The sequence below is a fragment of the Scyliorhinus torazame genome, chromosome 8 (genome assembly GCF_047496885.1).
Source record: "Scyliorhinus torazame isolate Kashiwa2021f chromosome 8, sScyTor2.1, whole genome shotgun sequence".
NCBI lineage: Eukaryota > Metazoa > Chordata > Chondrichthyes > Carcharhiniformes > Scyliorhinidae > Scyliorhinus > Scyliorhinus torazame.
In genome coordinates, this window is record NC_092714.1 from 162,777,726 (window position 1) to 162,792,986 (window position 15,261).

At 54.8% G+C, this 15,261-nt stretch overlaps 1 protein-coding gene across 1 annotated transcript in view; it reads left to right on the forward strand.

Moving 5' to 3' along the window:
• Window positions 1-15,261, forward strand: part of LOC140428891 (synaptonemal complex protein 2-like) — a 573,438-nt gene that overhangs the window by 246,573 nt on the left and 311,604 nt on the right. The window contains exon 7 of the mRNA XM_072515538.1: window positions 440-492. Coding sequence (XP_072371639.1) covers window positions 440-492 — 53 coding nt within the window. The remainder of the gene's footprint in view (window positions 1-439; window positions 493-15,261) is intronic.

A 15,261-nucleotide genomic window follows, 5' to 3' on the forward strand; every position in this document is an offset into this window, starting at 1 on the left:
TGGGATTGCAGTAATTGCAATGTATATTAAGTAGGGCTTAAGAAGGGTGCTCTTTCCAAGGGCTGGTAAGACTTGATGAGCCGAGTAGTCTCCTGCACTGCGGGGATTCTATGATATAATTTCCTAACGCCTTTATTCGCACTTAAAATTTAGTCGCTCTTATTTTTATAGACACTGAAAAGGTTTGGTATGTTTATGATGGCAGTCATTAGGCACATATCTGATAATTTTTTGTGCTCATTTTCTACTCTTAGTTTTGTCATAAATTGTTTTCCTGATTGGTGAAGTGAACATTTTGAATTATGTCTATATGAAATATTGTATGAATAGAATAAAATCTGGGGTGAGGTAAGGGCATCCAAACTTTACGAAAGGTAAGTCTGATTCTTTGAAAGAGGAAGAGGAAGAGATAACATTTTAAATTTACACTTATTTCTAGGATTGTCGAAGATTCCTAAATCAGGTTAATGGAATGCTTGGAGAAAGGACAAGGTAAAACTGTTTTGGATTTACATTCTTTGCGTGAGTTCTGATAAGCTGGAAATGTGTTTGCATATGTTGGTACACGCTAATTACTTAGGAAAACCTCTGCATTAAATTTTGGTTGTTACTTTACTTACTTCTTGCTCAGATTAAATACATTTTATGACATCTTCTTTGCCCGTTTGTTTAGGATACCTTGCATAGAAATGCAAATAGAAGCAGGAGGAGGCAATTCAGCCCTTCGAGCCTGCTCCGTCATTCATTAGGATTGTGGCTGATCGTCAAGTTCAATATCTTGATCCTGCCTTTCCCCCCATATCGCTTTATCCCTTGAGCCCCAAGAGCTATGTCTTTTGGGGAGAAAAGAGAGACCAAATGTATCCTGCACCCAAAGCTGAACCATGGTAAATTCGCAGCCTTGTTTTGATAGGTATTAATTTACAACTTATTTCCTTCTTGAAATTACACATTGGGCAAAATTCTCTGGGCTAAGGGCTGGATTCTCCAATTTTGAGACTAAGTGCCGACGCCGGTGTAGTAAACCACTGTGTTCTGATATTAGGGGTTGTACGGTAGAACCTGCACTACAGGTTCACCTGGGCCCCTGCATGCTAGCTCCGCCCAGGAGCTGGGTTATAAATATGCGTTGCCTCCAGCTTGCAGCCATTTCGTCAGCTGCTGTGGGAGGCCACACATCTGATACTAATAAAGCCTCAGTTTGGATTCAACTTCGTCTCCAGTCAAATTGATTGTAGCACCATCGATCACACACGAGGCGAGACGTAGAGAACTTCAATCGAGGCTTTATTGAGCAGACTTGTTCAGACTTGTTCCCCAGCAGCTCAGTCACAGAATGCAGCTGCGGGGAGTAAACCGGGTTCTTATACCCCACCTATCTGGGTGGAGCCCAGTAGGCGGCAGATCCAATCGGGACCCAGCATCTGTCCTCCAATAGCTCCTCGGCATTCACGGTGTACCGTATTACCCCTAATACATACCACCACATTCTCCCCTTGTTAAAAAGGAACCCGGCGGGGTGGTGGGTGGTATGGTGGTAGGGGTTTACAGGGTCGGTGCCTTAACCATTGAACTATAGACAACCATGTCGCTTTTACTGGGCCACTGAATTATTCACATTTTACCCGATTAGCAGCGTTAACTATTTACAACAATGCCGCTTTACTGGGCCACTGAATTATCTACATCTTAAGTCGACTCGATGAGTCGAGATGGTGCTCTGGTCGCCCTCTCCGATCGTTGCAGCCCGGGTGTTGGTGATGGTGGGGGTGGTGCTGGCTCGGGTCCGATCGACTCTGGGAGCATCGCGCTGTCCCTCTCTGTTTCCTTACTCCTGGGCGGGCCTGGGAGGAGAACCGATCCCCCCGGGAAGGGGGTGGCTGTGGGGTGCACCGGCGGGAGTGAGGGGGTGGTGATTGGTGTTAGGGGGGTGTGGGGAGCTCCGGCGGGCGCCAGGTCCCGCAGAGAGACCGTGTCCTGTCGGCCGTCTGGGAACACCACGTAGGCGTACTGCGGGTTGGCGTGGAGTAGATGTACCTTTTCCACCAGTGGGTCTGATTTGTGCGCCCGTACATGTTTCCGGAGCAGGATGGGTCCCGGGGCTGCCAGCCAGGTCGGAAGTGACGTTCCAGAAGCGGACTTCCTAGGGAAGACAAGGAGGCGCTCGTGCGGCGTTTGGTTCGTGGTGGTGCACAGCAGGGACCGGATAGAATTAAGGGCATCCGGGAGGACTTCCTGCCAGCGGGAAGTTGGGAGATTCATAGACCGTAGGGCCAGTAGGACGGTCTTCCAGACCGTTCCGTTCTCCCTCTCTACCTGCCCGTTCCCCCGGTGGTTGTAGCTGGTCGTCCTGCTCGAGGCTATGCCCTTGCTGAGCAGGGATTGACGCAGCTCGTCACTCATGAAGGAGGACCCCCTATCGCTATGGATGTAGGCGGGGAAACCGAACAGGGTAAAGATGGTGCTGAGGGCTTTAATGACCGTGGCCGCGGTCATGTCGGGGCAGGGGATGGCGAAGGGGAAACGGGAGTATTCGTCAACGGCGGAAAGAAAGTACGTGTTGCGATCGGTGGAGGGGAGGGGGCCTTTGAAATCCAGACTGAGGCGTTCAAAGGGACGGGAAGCCTTTATCAGGTGCGCTCTATCTGGCCTGAAAAAATGCGGTTTGCATTCTGCGCAGATTTGGCAGTTCCTGGTGACTGTTCGGACGTCCTCGACAGAGTACGGGAGGTTGCGGGCCTTCATAAAGTGGTAGAAGCGAGTGACCTCCGGGTGGCAGAGGTCCTCGTGGAGGGCTTGGAGGCGGTCCACTTGTGCATTGGCACATGTGCCGCGAGATAGGGCAACGGACGGCTCATTCAGCTTTCCGGGATGGTACAAGATCTCATAGTTGTAGGTGGAGAGTTCGATCCTCCACCGCAGGATCTTGTCGTTCTTTATCTTGCCCCGCTGTGCATTATCGAACATGAAGGCTACCGACCGTTGGTCATTGAGGAGAGTGAATCCCCTACCGGCCAGGTAATGCCTCCAATGTCGCACAGCTTCCACTATGGCCTGGGCCTCCTTTTCTACTGAGGAGTGGTGAATTTCTGAAGCGTGGAGGGTCCGGGAGAAAAAGGCCACTGGTCTGCCCGCTTGGTTGAGAGTGGCCGCCAGAGCTACGTCGGATGCGTCGCTCTCGACTTGGAAGGGGAGGGACTCGTCGATGGCGCGCATCGTGGCCTTCGCGATATCCGCTTTGATGCAGCTGAAGGCCTGGCGGGCCTCTGTCGACAGGGGAAAAGTAGTGGACTGGATTAGTGGGCGGGCCTTGTCTGCGTACTAGGGGACCCACTGGGCGTAATAAGAAAAGAAGCCCAGGCAGCGTTTCAGGGCTTTGGCACAGTGGGGAAGAGGGAACTCCATGCGTTCAGGGTCGGGGCCTATCACTCCATTACGCACTACGTAGCCCAAGATGGCTAGACGGTCGGTGCTGAACACGCATTTTTCCTCATTATAGGTGAGGTTGAGGGCGTTAGCGGTCTGGAGGAATTTGCGGAGGTTGGGGTCGTGGTCATGCTGGTCGTGGCCGCAGATGGTGACGTTGTCGAGGTACTGGAACGTGGCCCGTAAACCGTGCTGGTCAACCATTCGGTCCATCTCCCGTTGGAAGACCGAGACTCCGTTCGTGATGCCGAACGGAACCCTTAAGAAGTGGTGTAGCCGCCCGTCTGCTTCGAAGGCAGTATACTTGCGGTCACCGGGGCGAATGGGGAGCTGGTGGTAGGCGGACATACGATCCACGGTGGAGAAGGCCTTGTACTGTGCAATCCGATTGACCATGTCGGATATGCAGGGAAGAGCGTACGCATCTAGCTGCGTGTACCTGTTGATGGTCTGACTGTAGTCTACGACCATCCTTTGCTTCTCCCCTGTCTTCACTACTACCACCTGGGCTCTCCAGGGACTATTGCTGGCCTGGATTATGCCTTCCTTCAGCAGCCGCTGGACTTCGGACCTGATAAACGTCCAGTCCAGGGTGCTGTACCGTCTGCTCCTAGTGGCGACGGGTTTGCAATCCTGGGTGAGGTTTTCAAACAAGGAGGGCGGTTCGACCTTGAGTGTCGCGAGGCCGCAGATAGTCAGTGGGGGTATAGGGCCGCCAAATTTAAATGTTAAGCTCTGGAGGTTGCATTGGAAGTCCAAACCCAGGAGAGTGGGAGCGCAGAGATAGGGGAGGACATACAGCCGGTAATTTTTGAACTCTTTCCCCTGCACCGTTAGGTTTGCGATGCAGAACCCTTTGATTTCAACGGAGTGGGACCATGCCGCCAGGAACATTTTTTGGGTGCTTGGCCGAATTACCAGGGAACAGCGTCTTACCGTGTCCGGATGAATAAAACTCTCCGTGCTCCCCGAGTCGATCAAACACGGCATCTCGTGCCCATTCACCAGCACCTTTGTCGTTGTCGTCTGGAGCGTCCGGGGACGAGACTGGTCGAGGGTCACCGATGCCAAACGTGGTTGGTGCATCAGATTGTTGTCTTCAGGCAGTGTGGAGCCGTCCACGCTGGGGTCCTTGCCTGTCAGCCAAGATGGCGGCGTCCATGGATCGCACGCTGCCGGGGGTGGACAAAATGGCTGCTCCCATGGGTCGCACGCGGCCGGGGGTGGACAAAATAGCCGCTCCCATGGATCGCACGCGGCCCGTGGGTAGGAAGATGGCGGCCCCCGTCCCCCCCTCGTGGCCCCCCCAGGTGGTCTGGGATTCTGGCCGCGCACGCTTGCGGAGGGGTAGGGGTGCCGGGGGGTCGGTCGCGGCGGGGGTCCACGGAGCCCAAGGGGCTGTAGTGCGGTCGGGGGCATAGGCGCGGGCGTTTTGGGGGGCCACGTTGAGGGAGGCTGCAAGGGCCCGTGCCTCTGTCAGTCCGAGAGAGTCTTTCTCTAAAAGTCTCTGGCGAATTTGCGGCGATGCCAAACCTGTTACGTAAGCGTCTCTGATCAGGAGGTCCGTATGTTCATTCGCCGTTACCGCTGGGCAGTCGCAGTTTCTTCCCAGGATCGTCAGCGCATTGAAGAATTCGTCCAGCGATTCCCCGGGGATTTGTCGTCTCGTCGCGAGCTGGTAGCGTGCGTAGACCTGGTTGACGGGCCGAGTGTAGGTCTGTTTCAGCAAGTTGATCGCCGCTGGGAATTCTTCCGCGTCCTCCATGAGTGCGTAGATTTCGGGACTCGCTCTGGAATGCAGGACCTGCATCTTCTGGTCTTCCGTTGGTCTGCCGGGGGCCGTTCAGAGGTACCCCTCAAAGCACGCCAGCCAGTGTTCAAACGGCGATGTTGCGTTAGCTGCTTGAGGGCCGATTCGCAGGCACTCTGGGGCGATCAGGAGCTCCATATTCCTTTTTAAGTCTGCTCAATAAATTGTAGCACCATCGATCACACACGAGGCGAGACGTAGAGAACTTCAATCAAGGCTTTATTGAGCAGACTTGTTCAGACTTGTTCCCCAGCAGCTCAGTCACAGAATGCAGCTGCGGGGAGTAAACCGGGTTCTTATACCCCGTCTATCTGGGTGGAGCCCAGTAGGCGGCAGATCCAATCGGGACCCAGCATCTGTCCTCCAATAGCTCCTCGGCATTCATGGTGTACCGTATTACCCCTAGTACATACCACCACATTGATCGTGCCTCAATTTATTAGTATCAGATTCAGAAGATGGACCTCCGGATTAAACCAGATCACCTGCAGCTGGATCCACACCAAAGCGACGCCAGAAAGGACTTCCTGCACTGGCTGGCGTGTATTGAAGTGTATATCAACGCGGCGCCGACCCCTGTTCCAGAGGCTCAGAAGATTCAAATATTGTACTCCAGACTCAGCTCCAAAGCTGATCCAGGATGCGCCCAATTACGCTGATGCCATGACTCGACTCAAAGAAAATTATGAGCAGAAGACGAACACGTTCTTCGCCAGACACGCGCTCGCAACGTGTACTCAACTACCTGGTGGGTCAATCAAGGACTTCTGGAGGGCCATGATCTCACTAGTGCGGCACTGTGACTGCCACGACGTTACAGCTAAGGAGCACTCAGATGTCCTTATGCGGGACGCTTTTGTAACTGGGATTGGGTCTGATGTTATCAGGCAGCGGCTCCTAGAAGGGGCCATGCGCGACCTCGCAGAGACTAAAATACTAGCGCTTTCCATGACTGTCGCCCTGCGCAATATCCAGTCCTGTGCCCTCAACCGCGCGGCCCACTCCTTCATGGGCCCCACAGGCAGCCGTCCCAGCGGGGGCGCTACCCACCCAATACGCCTGCGCTACGCACCAGCCAGTGATCTCCGGGGGGCCCCAATGCTATTTTTGCGGCAAGCAAAGACACCCCTGCCAACGCTGCCCGGCCTTCCCTGCCCTTTGTAAGGCCTGCGGGAAGAAGGGCCACTACGCAGCGGTGTGCCAGGCCCGCTCAGCGGCCGCGGTCGGCCCCCCACCCCCCTCGGTCACGGACAATGGCCGCCGCTATCCTCTTCTCCTCCCAGGCCATGTGCGAGCAATGGGCACCGCCATCTTCTCTCCCGCACCACACGTACGTTTCATGGGTGCCGCCATCTTGCTCCACCCCCGCAACGTGCGTTCCATGGGCACTGACATTTTGTAATCCCCAGGACCTCCGGGCGCCGCCATCTTGTCCACCCCGCATGACATGGATACCAACAGTGTTTCAGGACCCCAACTCAACGGCTGCCTCACTACCCGACGATCAACCATGGCTCGCATCCATGGCAATCGACCAGTCCTGACCACATACTCGACCAACGCATCCACCAGCGTGAAAGTCAACGGCCATGTGACCTCCTGCCTACTGGACTCTGGGAGCACCGAGAGCTTTGTACACCCGAATACGGTAAGGCGCTGCTCCCTTAAGGTACACCCTACCAATCAAAGTATCTCCCTGGCCTCCGGATCCCATCGCGTAGCGATCCGGGGGTACTGCACGGTCACGCTCACAGTCCAAGGCGTAGAGTTCCACGGTTTTCGCCTCTACGCCTTGGACTCTGCGCTGCACTTATCCTCGGCCTGGACTTTCAGTGCAACCTCCAGAGCCTGACCCTTAAATTCGGCGGACCCTTACCACCCCTCACTGTGTGCGGCCTTGCGACCCTAAAGGTCGATCCTCCTTCCCTCTTTGTCAATCTAACTCCAGATTGCAAACCCGTCGCCACCAGGAGCCGACGGTACAGCACCCAGGATAAGGCCTTCATCAGGTCCGAGGTCCAGTGGTTGCTTTGGGAGGGAGTCATCGAGGCCAGCAACAGCCCCTGGAGAGCTCATGTGGTAGTGGTTAAGTCTGGGGAGAAAAACCGAATGGTCGTGGACTACAGCCAGACTATCAACAGGTACACGCAGCTCGACGCGTACTCCCTCCCACGTATATCTGACATGGTTAACCAGATTACACAGTACCGGGTCTTCTCAACGGTGGACTTGAAATCCGCTTACCACCAGCTCCCCATCCGTAAATCGGACCGGCCGTACACCGCCTTCGAGGCAGATGGCCGGCTATATCACTCCCTTAGGGTCCCCTTCGGCATCACCAATGGGGTTTCGGTCTTCCAAAGGGATATGGACCGAATGGTCGACCGGTATGGCTTGCAGGCCATGTTTCCGTATCTAGACAATGTGACCATCTGCGGCCATGATCAGCAGGACCACAACGCCAACCTCGCTAAATTTCTCCGCACCGCCACTCTCCTCAACTTCACGTATAACAAGGGGAAGTGTGTGTTCCGTACAAACCGCGTAGCCATCCTCGGCTACGTAGTCCAGAACGGCGTTCTGGGGCCCGACCCCGACCGCATGCGTCCCCTCATGGAGCTCCCTCTCCCCCACTGCCCCAAGGCCCTCAAACGCTGCCTGGGGTTCTTCTCGTATTACACACAGTGGGTCACAAACTATGCGGACAAGGCCCGCCCACTCATACAGTCCACTCATTTCCCCCTGACGGCCGAGGCCCAACAGGCTTTCGCCTGGATCAGAGCTGATATTGCCAAAGCCGGAATGCACGCTGTAGACAAAACACTTCCTTTCCAAGTAGAAAGCGACGCATCGGACATCGCCCTTGCCGCCACCCTCAACCAGGCAGGCAGGCCCATGGCATTCTTTTCCCGCACCCTCCATGCCTCTGAAATTCGGCACTCACCGGTCGAAAAGGAGGCCGAGGCTATCCTTGAGGCTGTGCGACATTGGAGGCATTACCTGGCCGGCAGGAGATTCACTCTCCTCACTGATCAACGGTCGGTAGCCTTCATGTTCAACAACACACAGCGGGGCAAGATCAAAAATGATAAAATCTTGCGGTGGAGAATCGAGCTCTCCACCTATAATTATGAGATTAAGTATCGCCCTGGCAAACTCAACGAGGCCCCAGACGCCCTATCCTGAGGTACATGTGCCAGCGCACAGGTAGACCGAGTCCGGGCCCTGCACGACATCCTTTGTCACCCAGGGGTCACTCGGTTGTACCACTTCATTAAGGCACGAAATTTGCCCTACTCCGTTGAGGAAGCAAGAACGATGACCAAGGACTGCCAAGTCTGTGCGGCGTGCAAGCCGCACTTCTACCGGCCGGACCGCGCGCACCTGGTGAAGGCCTCCCGCCCCTTTGAACGCCTCAGCGTGGATTTCAAAGGCCCCCCTCCCCTCCTCCGATCGACACACAGATTTCCTCAGTGTGACCGATGAATACTCCTGGTTTCCCTTCACCATCCCATGCCCCGACATGACGTCTGCCACCGTCATTAAAGCCCTTAATTCTATCTTTACTCTGTTCGGCTTCCCCGCCCACATCCACAGTGGCAGGGGGATCCTCATTCATGAGTGATGAGCTACGTCAGTTCCTGCTCAGCAGGGGTATCGCCTCCAGCAGAACGACGAGCTACAACCCCCGGGGAAACGGACAGGTAGAAAGGGAGAATGGGACGGTATGGAGGGCCGTCCAGCTGGCCCTATGGTCCAGAAATCTCTCGGCCCCCCGCTGGCAAGAGGTCCTCCCTGATGCACTACATTCCATTCGCTCATTACTCTGCACTACTACTAACAGTACACCGCATGAACGTCTTTTTGCCTTCACCAGGAAGTCCACATCCGGGGTATCCCTCCCAACTTGACTCACAGCTCCGGGAACCGTGCTTCTCCGTAAACATGTGCGGCTCCACAAGGTGGATCCATTGGTGGAAAGGGTGCACCTGCTCCATGCAAGCCCACAGTACGCCTATGTGGCGTTCCCCGACGGCCGCCAGGATACTGTCTCCCTCAAGGACCTGGCACCAGCAGGTTCCACCCCCACACCACCACCGTCGCTCCCGGCCCCACCCTCCCATCCCCCGCCGCCCCCATCACCCCCCCAGGACCGTCCGTCCTCCTCCTGCCCACCCCCGTTGATGAAGAGGATTTTGGAACGCTCCCGGAGTCAACTTCGACCACGACAGCACCAACATCGCCGGCTCCACTTCGTTGATCTCAAAGGACCATCAAGGCGCCGGACCGGCTGAACCTTTGACCGGCCCGCCGGAGGACCAGAGACAATTTTTTACTGCTCTGTAAAAATTAAAGATTGCTAATTGTATATAGTTATCCACCACTCCCGCCGGACTCAATTTTAACAGGGGGTGAATGTGGTAAACCACTGTGTTCTGATATTAGGGGTTGTACGGTAGAACCTGCACTACAGGTTCACCTGGGCCCCTGCATGCTAGCTCGGCCCAGGAGCAGGGTTATAAATATGCGTGGCCTCTAGCTCGCAACCATTTCGTCAGCTGCTGTGGGAGGCACACATCTGATACTAATAAAGCGTCAATTTGGATTCAACTTCGTCTCCAGTCAAATTGATCGTGCCTCAGCCGGCGTGGAAACAGTGGCGTTTTACGACAGAAAAAAAACGTGCAACAGCTGTACCGATTCAGCTACTTTCAATGGGCTAGCACCAAGGGGCCAGGTTGCGGGTTTGTGGGGGGAGGGCAGAGTTAGCACCAGGGGCACAGCCCTGCCGACTCACCCTGGTCATCCTGAGGATGTCATGGAGTTTCTTCTTGCACTGCATGCCAGTCCTGGCGGCGTTGCCCACGTCATTTCCCGCCACTGCCACCTGTGCCAGGCACGGCGAACGGCGGCACCTGTCGGCCTTCCTTTAGTGCCGGGGTACGGGGTCATCCATCTCTCCTCCACGATGTCCATGAGGGTGTCCAGCTCAGCGTCGCTGTTCCGTAGTTTTCTCCTTCCAGCCATCTATCAGCCTGGACTGGCATGCAGTGCAGGAAGGAACTCCACGACCTCCTCAGGATGACCAGGGTGAGTAGGCAGGGCTGTGCCCCTGGTGCTAACCCCACCCTCCCCCCACACACCCACAAACCGGACCCTCCCCCTCAGGGGACGGCCAAACCCCCACCCTGCCCCTACATGTCAGCACCCATGCAAGGCACCATGGTTGGGTGCTTTGGCCACTGAGGCCACCATCGACCCAACCCCTGGGCTGCTTGCATCGGAACGTCTAACAGTTGTGCTGTTTGTGTTCGCCCACCACCCTCCAGGAGAAGGCCGTGCACAACAGCCGGAAGCGGGAGAAGACCGTAGGGGGGACCACCAGACCTGCAGCCCCTCACCGTGTCCGAGCAGAGGGCACTGGACGTGGTCGGTGGCCCAGAGGAAAGGGAGGTCGCCGAGGTGGAATTCGGCAGCAGGAAAGCAAGTGAGATCCTGCTTGGTTGCGGATCCCCATGACCACATTTGTGTTTCCCCCACACCCACCCCCTCCCCTATCCCACACCCCCCTGACCCCACACACCCCAACCCCCTCAATGCATCCCACCACTCCCTCACCCCAAACACCCCCAGCCCTGCACCCCACGCACCTCCACCCTCCTCATCCCATGCCACCCCACCCACCTCAACCCGCACCCCCGTCACCGTTCACCTTCCCCACTCCCTCAACCTCGCCCCTACCCCACGACTCCCGGTCCGCTGTGCAATCATGCATGTCGTCTTGTGTCTTACAGGACCTGCTGGAGATGGGGCAGGTCCATCTGGAGCCCCTCCGCCCCCAGCCTGTGCCAGAGCCGGTGACCCCCAGACAGCCGAGCACTGACAGGGAGAGCAGCCCGAATATCAGCCCTCCGCCCAAGACTCCGAAAACCACAGACTTGGGTCGGAGGAGGACATGGACTTTCCATCACAGCTGCCTCCTACACCCTCCACCATCCCAGAGACTATCACCTCGGTTGGGCACATTAGTAAAGAGGCTCCTGGGACACTGTCTGGTGCGCACCAGATATCGCATCCAGTACAGCAGGTGAAGGTAGGAGCAGCCAAGGGGCCGGACGGTCGGAGGGCAGGCTAGCCCAGGAACCAGCTGCCTCCCAGATGGGTACCTGGCTTCTGGAACATCCAATCCCAGTCACTGTGCCGTTCCACCAGAGACCCAGGGACTACAAGAGGGAATGACGGTGGGCATCCAGCACCTGTGGGTGCAGGTGGAGGAGTCCATCCGTGGGCAGGAACTGAGGATGGTGCCGGTCATGCGTGCCGCTTCGGCTGACACCGCATGGGTGGCGTCCGCGGCATTGGGGGCGACGGTTTTGACTATGGATCAGCAAGTCCAAGTCCGGGGGCATTCTGGACATGCGGTGGCCGAGGCCAAGGACAGGGCATGCTAAGGTCCACCGCTGCAATGACCAGGTGGCTCTGGCACATGGCTGACTTGACATTGCAGCAGTGGACCTCAGCATGGCCCAGTCACAGAGGGCCATGGCGCGGAACTTTGGCGGCATTGCCCAGGCGCTGGCCAGCGTTGTGCGACACTGGGCGGGGTGGACCAGTCCCAGAGGGAGGTGGCTCAGACCCTCAGGGTGGTGGCACAGTCGCAGCTTGATGTGGTGTAGCCCCAGTCGTTGATGTCCACTCCCTGTGCTCCGTGGCCATGAGCGGCAGACCCTGGTTGAGACCAGAGTTGGCCTCCAGGACTGGCACGCCAGGTGGTGGGGGAGACTCAGGGGATGGCTCTGCTTGCACCCCTGTCCCATGGAGTAGCCCGGGGGCCATCGGGCACCCCAAAGGAAGAGGAGCTGATGGGGCCCGTGCTGGTGACTGCCACAGAACAGGGCGGCATCACACCACCCGGGACACCCGAGCAGCGGCCGGACCCATCTAGGCCCGGTCGACCCAGGAGCGCCAACAGGAATGCTTGTCACAGGACAGGAGCAGGCCGCTTCCACTCATGCTGTGCTCTCTGAGGAACCACCTAGACGTAGTGTTAGGGCGCGTACGGCCAGAAAGTTAGACACCAGTTAGGTTGGCACGGTGCAGGGCACGGTTCAGTCATAGGGGTTAGGGCACAGGCAGTATATATTTATCTACGATAATCACTTGTTAACACCATTGAATCCTGCCTCGGTGCTCTGTCTGATGGGTGTGGGGGTGGGCTGGCAGGTGGAGGTGGGGGACACAAGTGCAGGCTCTGTGCGGGGAACATGCTCCGATCGTCCCCAGCACCCCCAGCCCAGGAATCGACGGCACCGTTTGGTGGACTGGCCAGCTCGCATGCAGAGATCACCCAGGTGGAAGGTGCTACTGTGGCATCAGTCATTGTATGATATGGAGCACCGGAACTCATCGCATAGCGGGTTGCCATCATCCTCCATCCCATGGACCAGACCCGCTGTCACTGCCAACCCAAGGTCTCCAGCTCGTAGCACCGCAGGTATGTATAACGGAGGGGTGTGCAAGTGGGCGGGTGTGATGTGGTGTCCGTGCCCCTGGCCAGCACCCCACCCCCCACCCCTTCACCTCCACTCCCTCCCTCCTAGTCGGTGGCAAATCTGCAGAATCTGTGGATAGAGTTGATGTATCACAAAGGTAAAACGACCCTGATGGGAGTTATGTACAGGCCCCAAAGCAGTAGTCAGGATGTGGGGCGAAAAAATAAATCAGTCGATAGAAAAGGCATGTAAAAAAGGCAATATCACAATAATTAGGTGGACTGGGAAAATCAGGTGGTAGTGGATCCCAAGAAAAGGAATTTGTGGAATGTTTAAGAGATGTTTTTTTGGATCAGCTTGTGGTAGAGCCCACGAGGGAAGAGGCAATTCTGGATTTGGTGATATGTCATGAGGCAGACTTGATTAGGGAACTGAAGGTGAAGGAACCCTTAGGGAGCAGTGACCACAATATGATAGAATTTACCCTGCAGTTTGAGAGGGAGAAGCTGCAATCAGATGTAACGGTATTACAATTAAATAAGGGTAACTACAAAGACATGAGGGAGGAGCTGGCCAGAGTTGATTGGAGAAGGAGCCTAGCAGGGAAGACAGTGGAACAGCAATGGCAGGAGTTTTGGGGTATTATTCGGGAGGCACAGCAGAAATTCATCCCAAGGAGGAGGAAACGTGATAAGGGGAGGACAAGGCATCTATGGTTGGTGAGGGAAGTTAAGGACAGCATAAAAGCAAAAAAAAAGCATACAAAGTGGCAAGGATAGTGGGAAGCCAGAGGATTGGGAATCCTTTAAAAGCATGTAGAGGACAGCTAAAAAAGAAGTAAGGTGAGAGAATATGAAATATGAGTGCAAGCTGGCTAGTAATATAAAAGAAGATAAGAGTTTTTTTTCAACATATAAAAGGTAAGAGAGGCATTGGACCACTGGAAAACGTGGCTGGAGAAGCAATAATAGGAAAAAAAGAAATGGCAGACAAACTGAATAGTTACTTTGCATCAGTCTTCACGGTGGAAGGCACCAGTGGGATACCAGATCTCCAGGAGAATCGGGGCAGAGGTGAATGCAGTGGCCATCACTAAGGAGAAGGTTCTGGGGAAACTGAAAGGTCTGAAGGTGGATAAGTCACCTGAATCGGATGGACTTCACTCCTGGGTTCTAAAAGAGATAGCTGAGGAGATTGTGGAGGCATTGGTGGTGATCTTTCAGGAATCACTAGAGGCAGGAAGGGTCCAGAGGCCTGGAAAGTGGTTAATGTAACATCACTGTTTAAGAAGGGAGGAAGGCAGAAGGCGGGAAATTAATAGGTCGGTTAGCCTGACTTCGGTCATTGGTAAGATTTTAGAGTCCATTATTAAAGTTGAGATCGCGGAGTACTTGGAAGCGCATGATAAAATAGGACTGAGTCAGCATGGCTTTGTCAAAGGTAGGTCATGTCTGACAAATCTGTTATAGTTCTTTGAGGAGGTAACAAGGACGTTGAACAAAGGAGAATCAGTGGACGTGATGTATTTAGATTTTCAGAAGGCCTTTGACAAGGTGCCGCATAGGAGACTGTTAAATAAGTTAAGAGCCCATGGTGTTAAGGATAAGATCCTGGCATGGATAGAGGATTGGCTGACTGGCAGAAGTCAGAGAGTGGGGATAAATGGGTCTTTTTCAGGATGGCAGCCGGTGACTTGTGGTGTGCTTCAGGGGTCTGTGCTAGGACCACAACTTTTCCCAATATACATTAATGATCTGGAAGAAGGAACTGAAGTTTGCAGATGATACAAAGACCTGCAGAGGGACAGGTAGTATTGAGGAAGCGAGGGGGCTGCAGAAGGATTTGGACAGGCTCGGAGAGTGGGCAATGAAGAGGCAGATGAAGTACAATGTGGAAAAGTGTGAGGTTATGCACTTTGGAAGGAGGAATTTAGGCATAGACTATTTTCTAAATGGGGAAATGCTTAGGAAATCAGAAGCACAAAGGGACTTGGGAGTACTTGTTCACGGTTCTCTTAAGTTTAATGTGCAGGTTCAGTCGGCAGTTGGAAGGCAAATGCAATGTTAGCATTCATGTCAAGAGGGCTAGAATACAGGACCAAGGATGTATTTCTGTGGCTGTATAAGGCTCTGGTCAGACCACATTTGGGCAGTTTTGTGCCCCATATCTAAGGAAGGATGTGCTGGCTTTGGAAAGTATCCAGAGGAGATTCACAAGAATGATCCCTGGAATGAAGAGCTTGTCTTATGAGGAACGGTTGACGACTCTCGGTCTGTACTCGTTGGAGTTTAGAAAGATGAGGGGGTTTCTTATTGAGTTTCTTATTGAAACTTCAAGGATACTGTGAGGCCTGGATAGAGTGGACATGGAGAGGATGTTTCCACTTGTCGGAAAAACTAGAACCAGAGGACACCACCTCAGACAAAAGGAACGATCCTTTAAAACAGTGATGAGGAGGAATTTCTTCAGCCAGGGTGTGGTGAATCTGTGGAACTCTTTGCCGCAGAAGGCTGTGGAGGCCAAAACAATGAG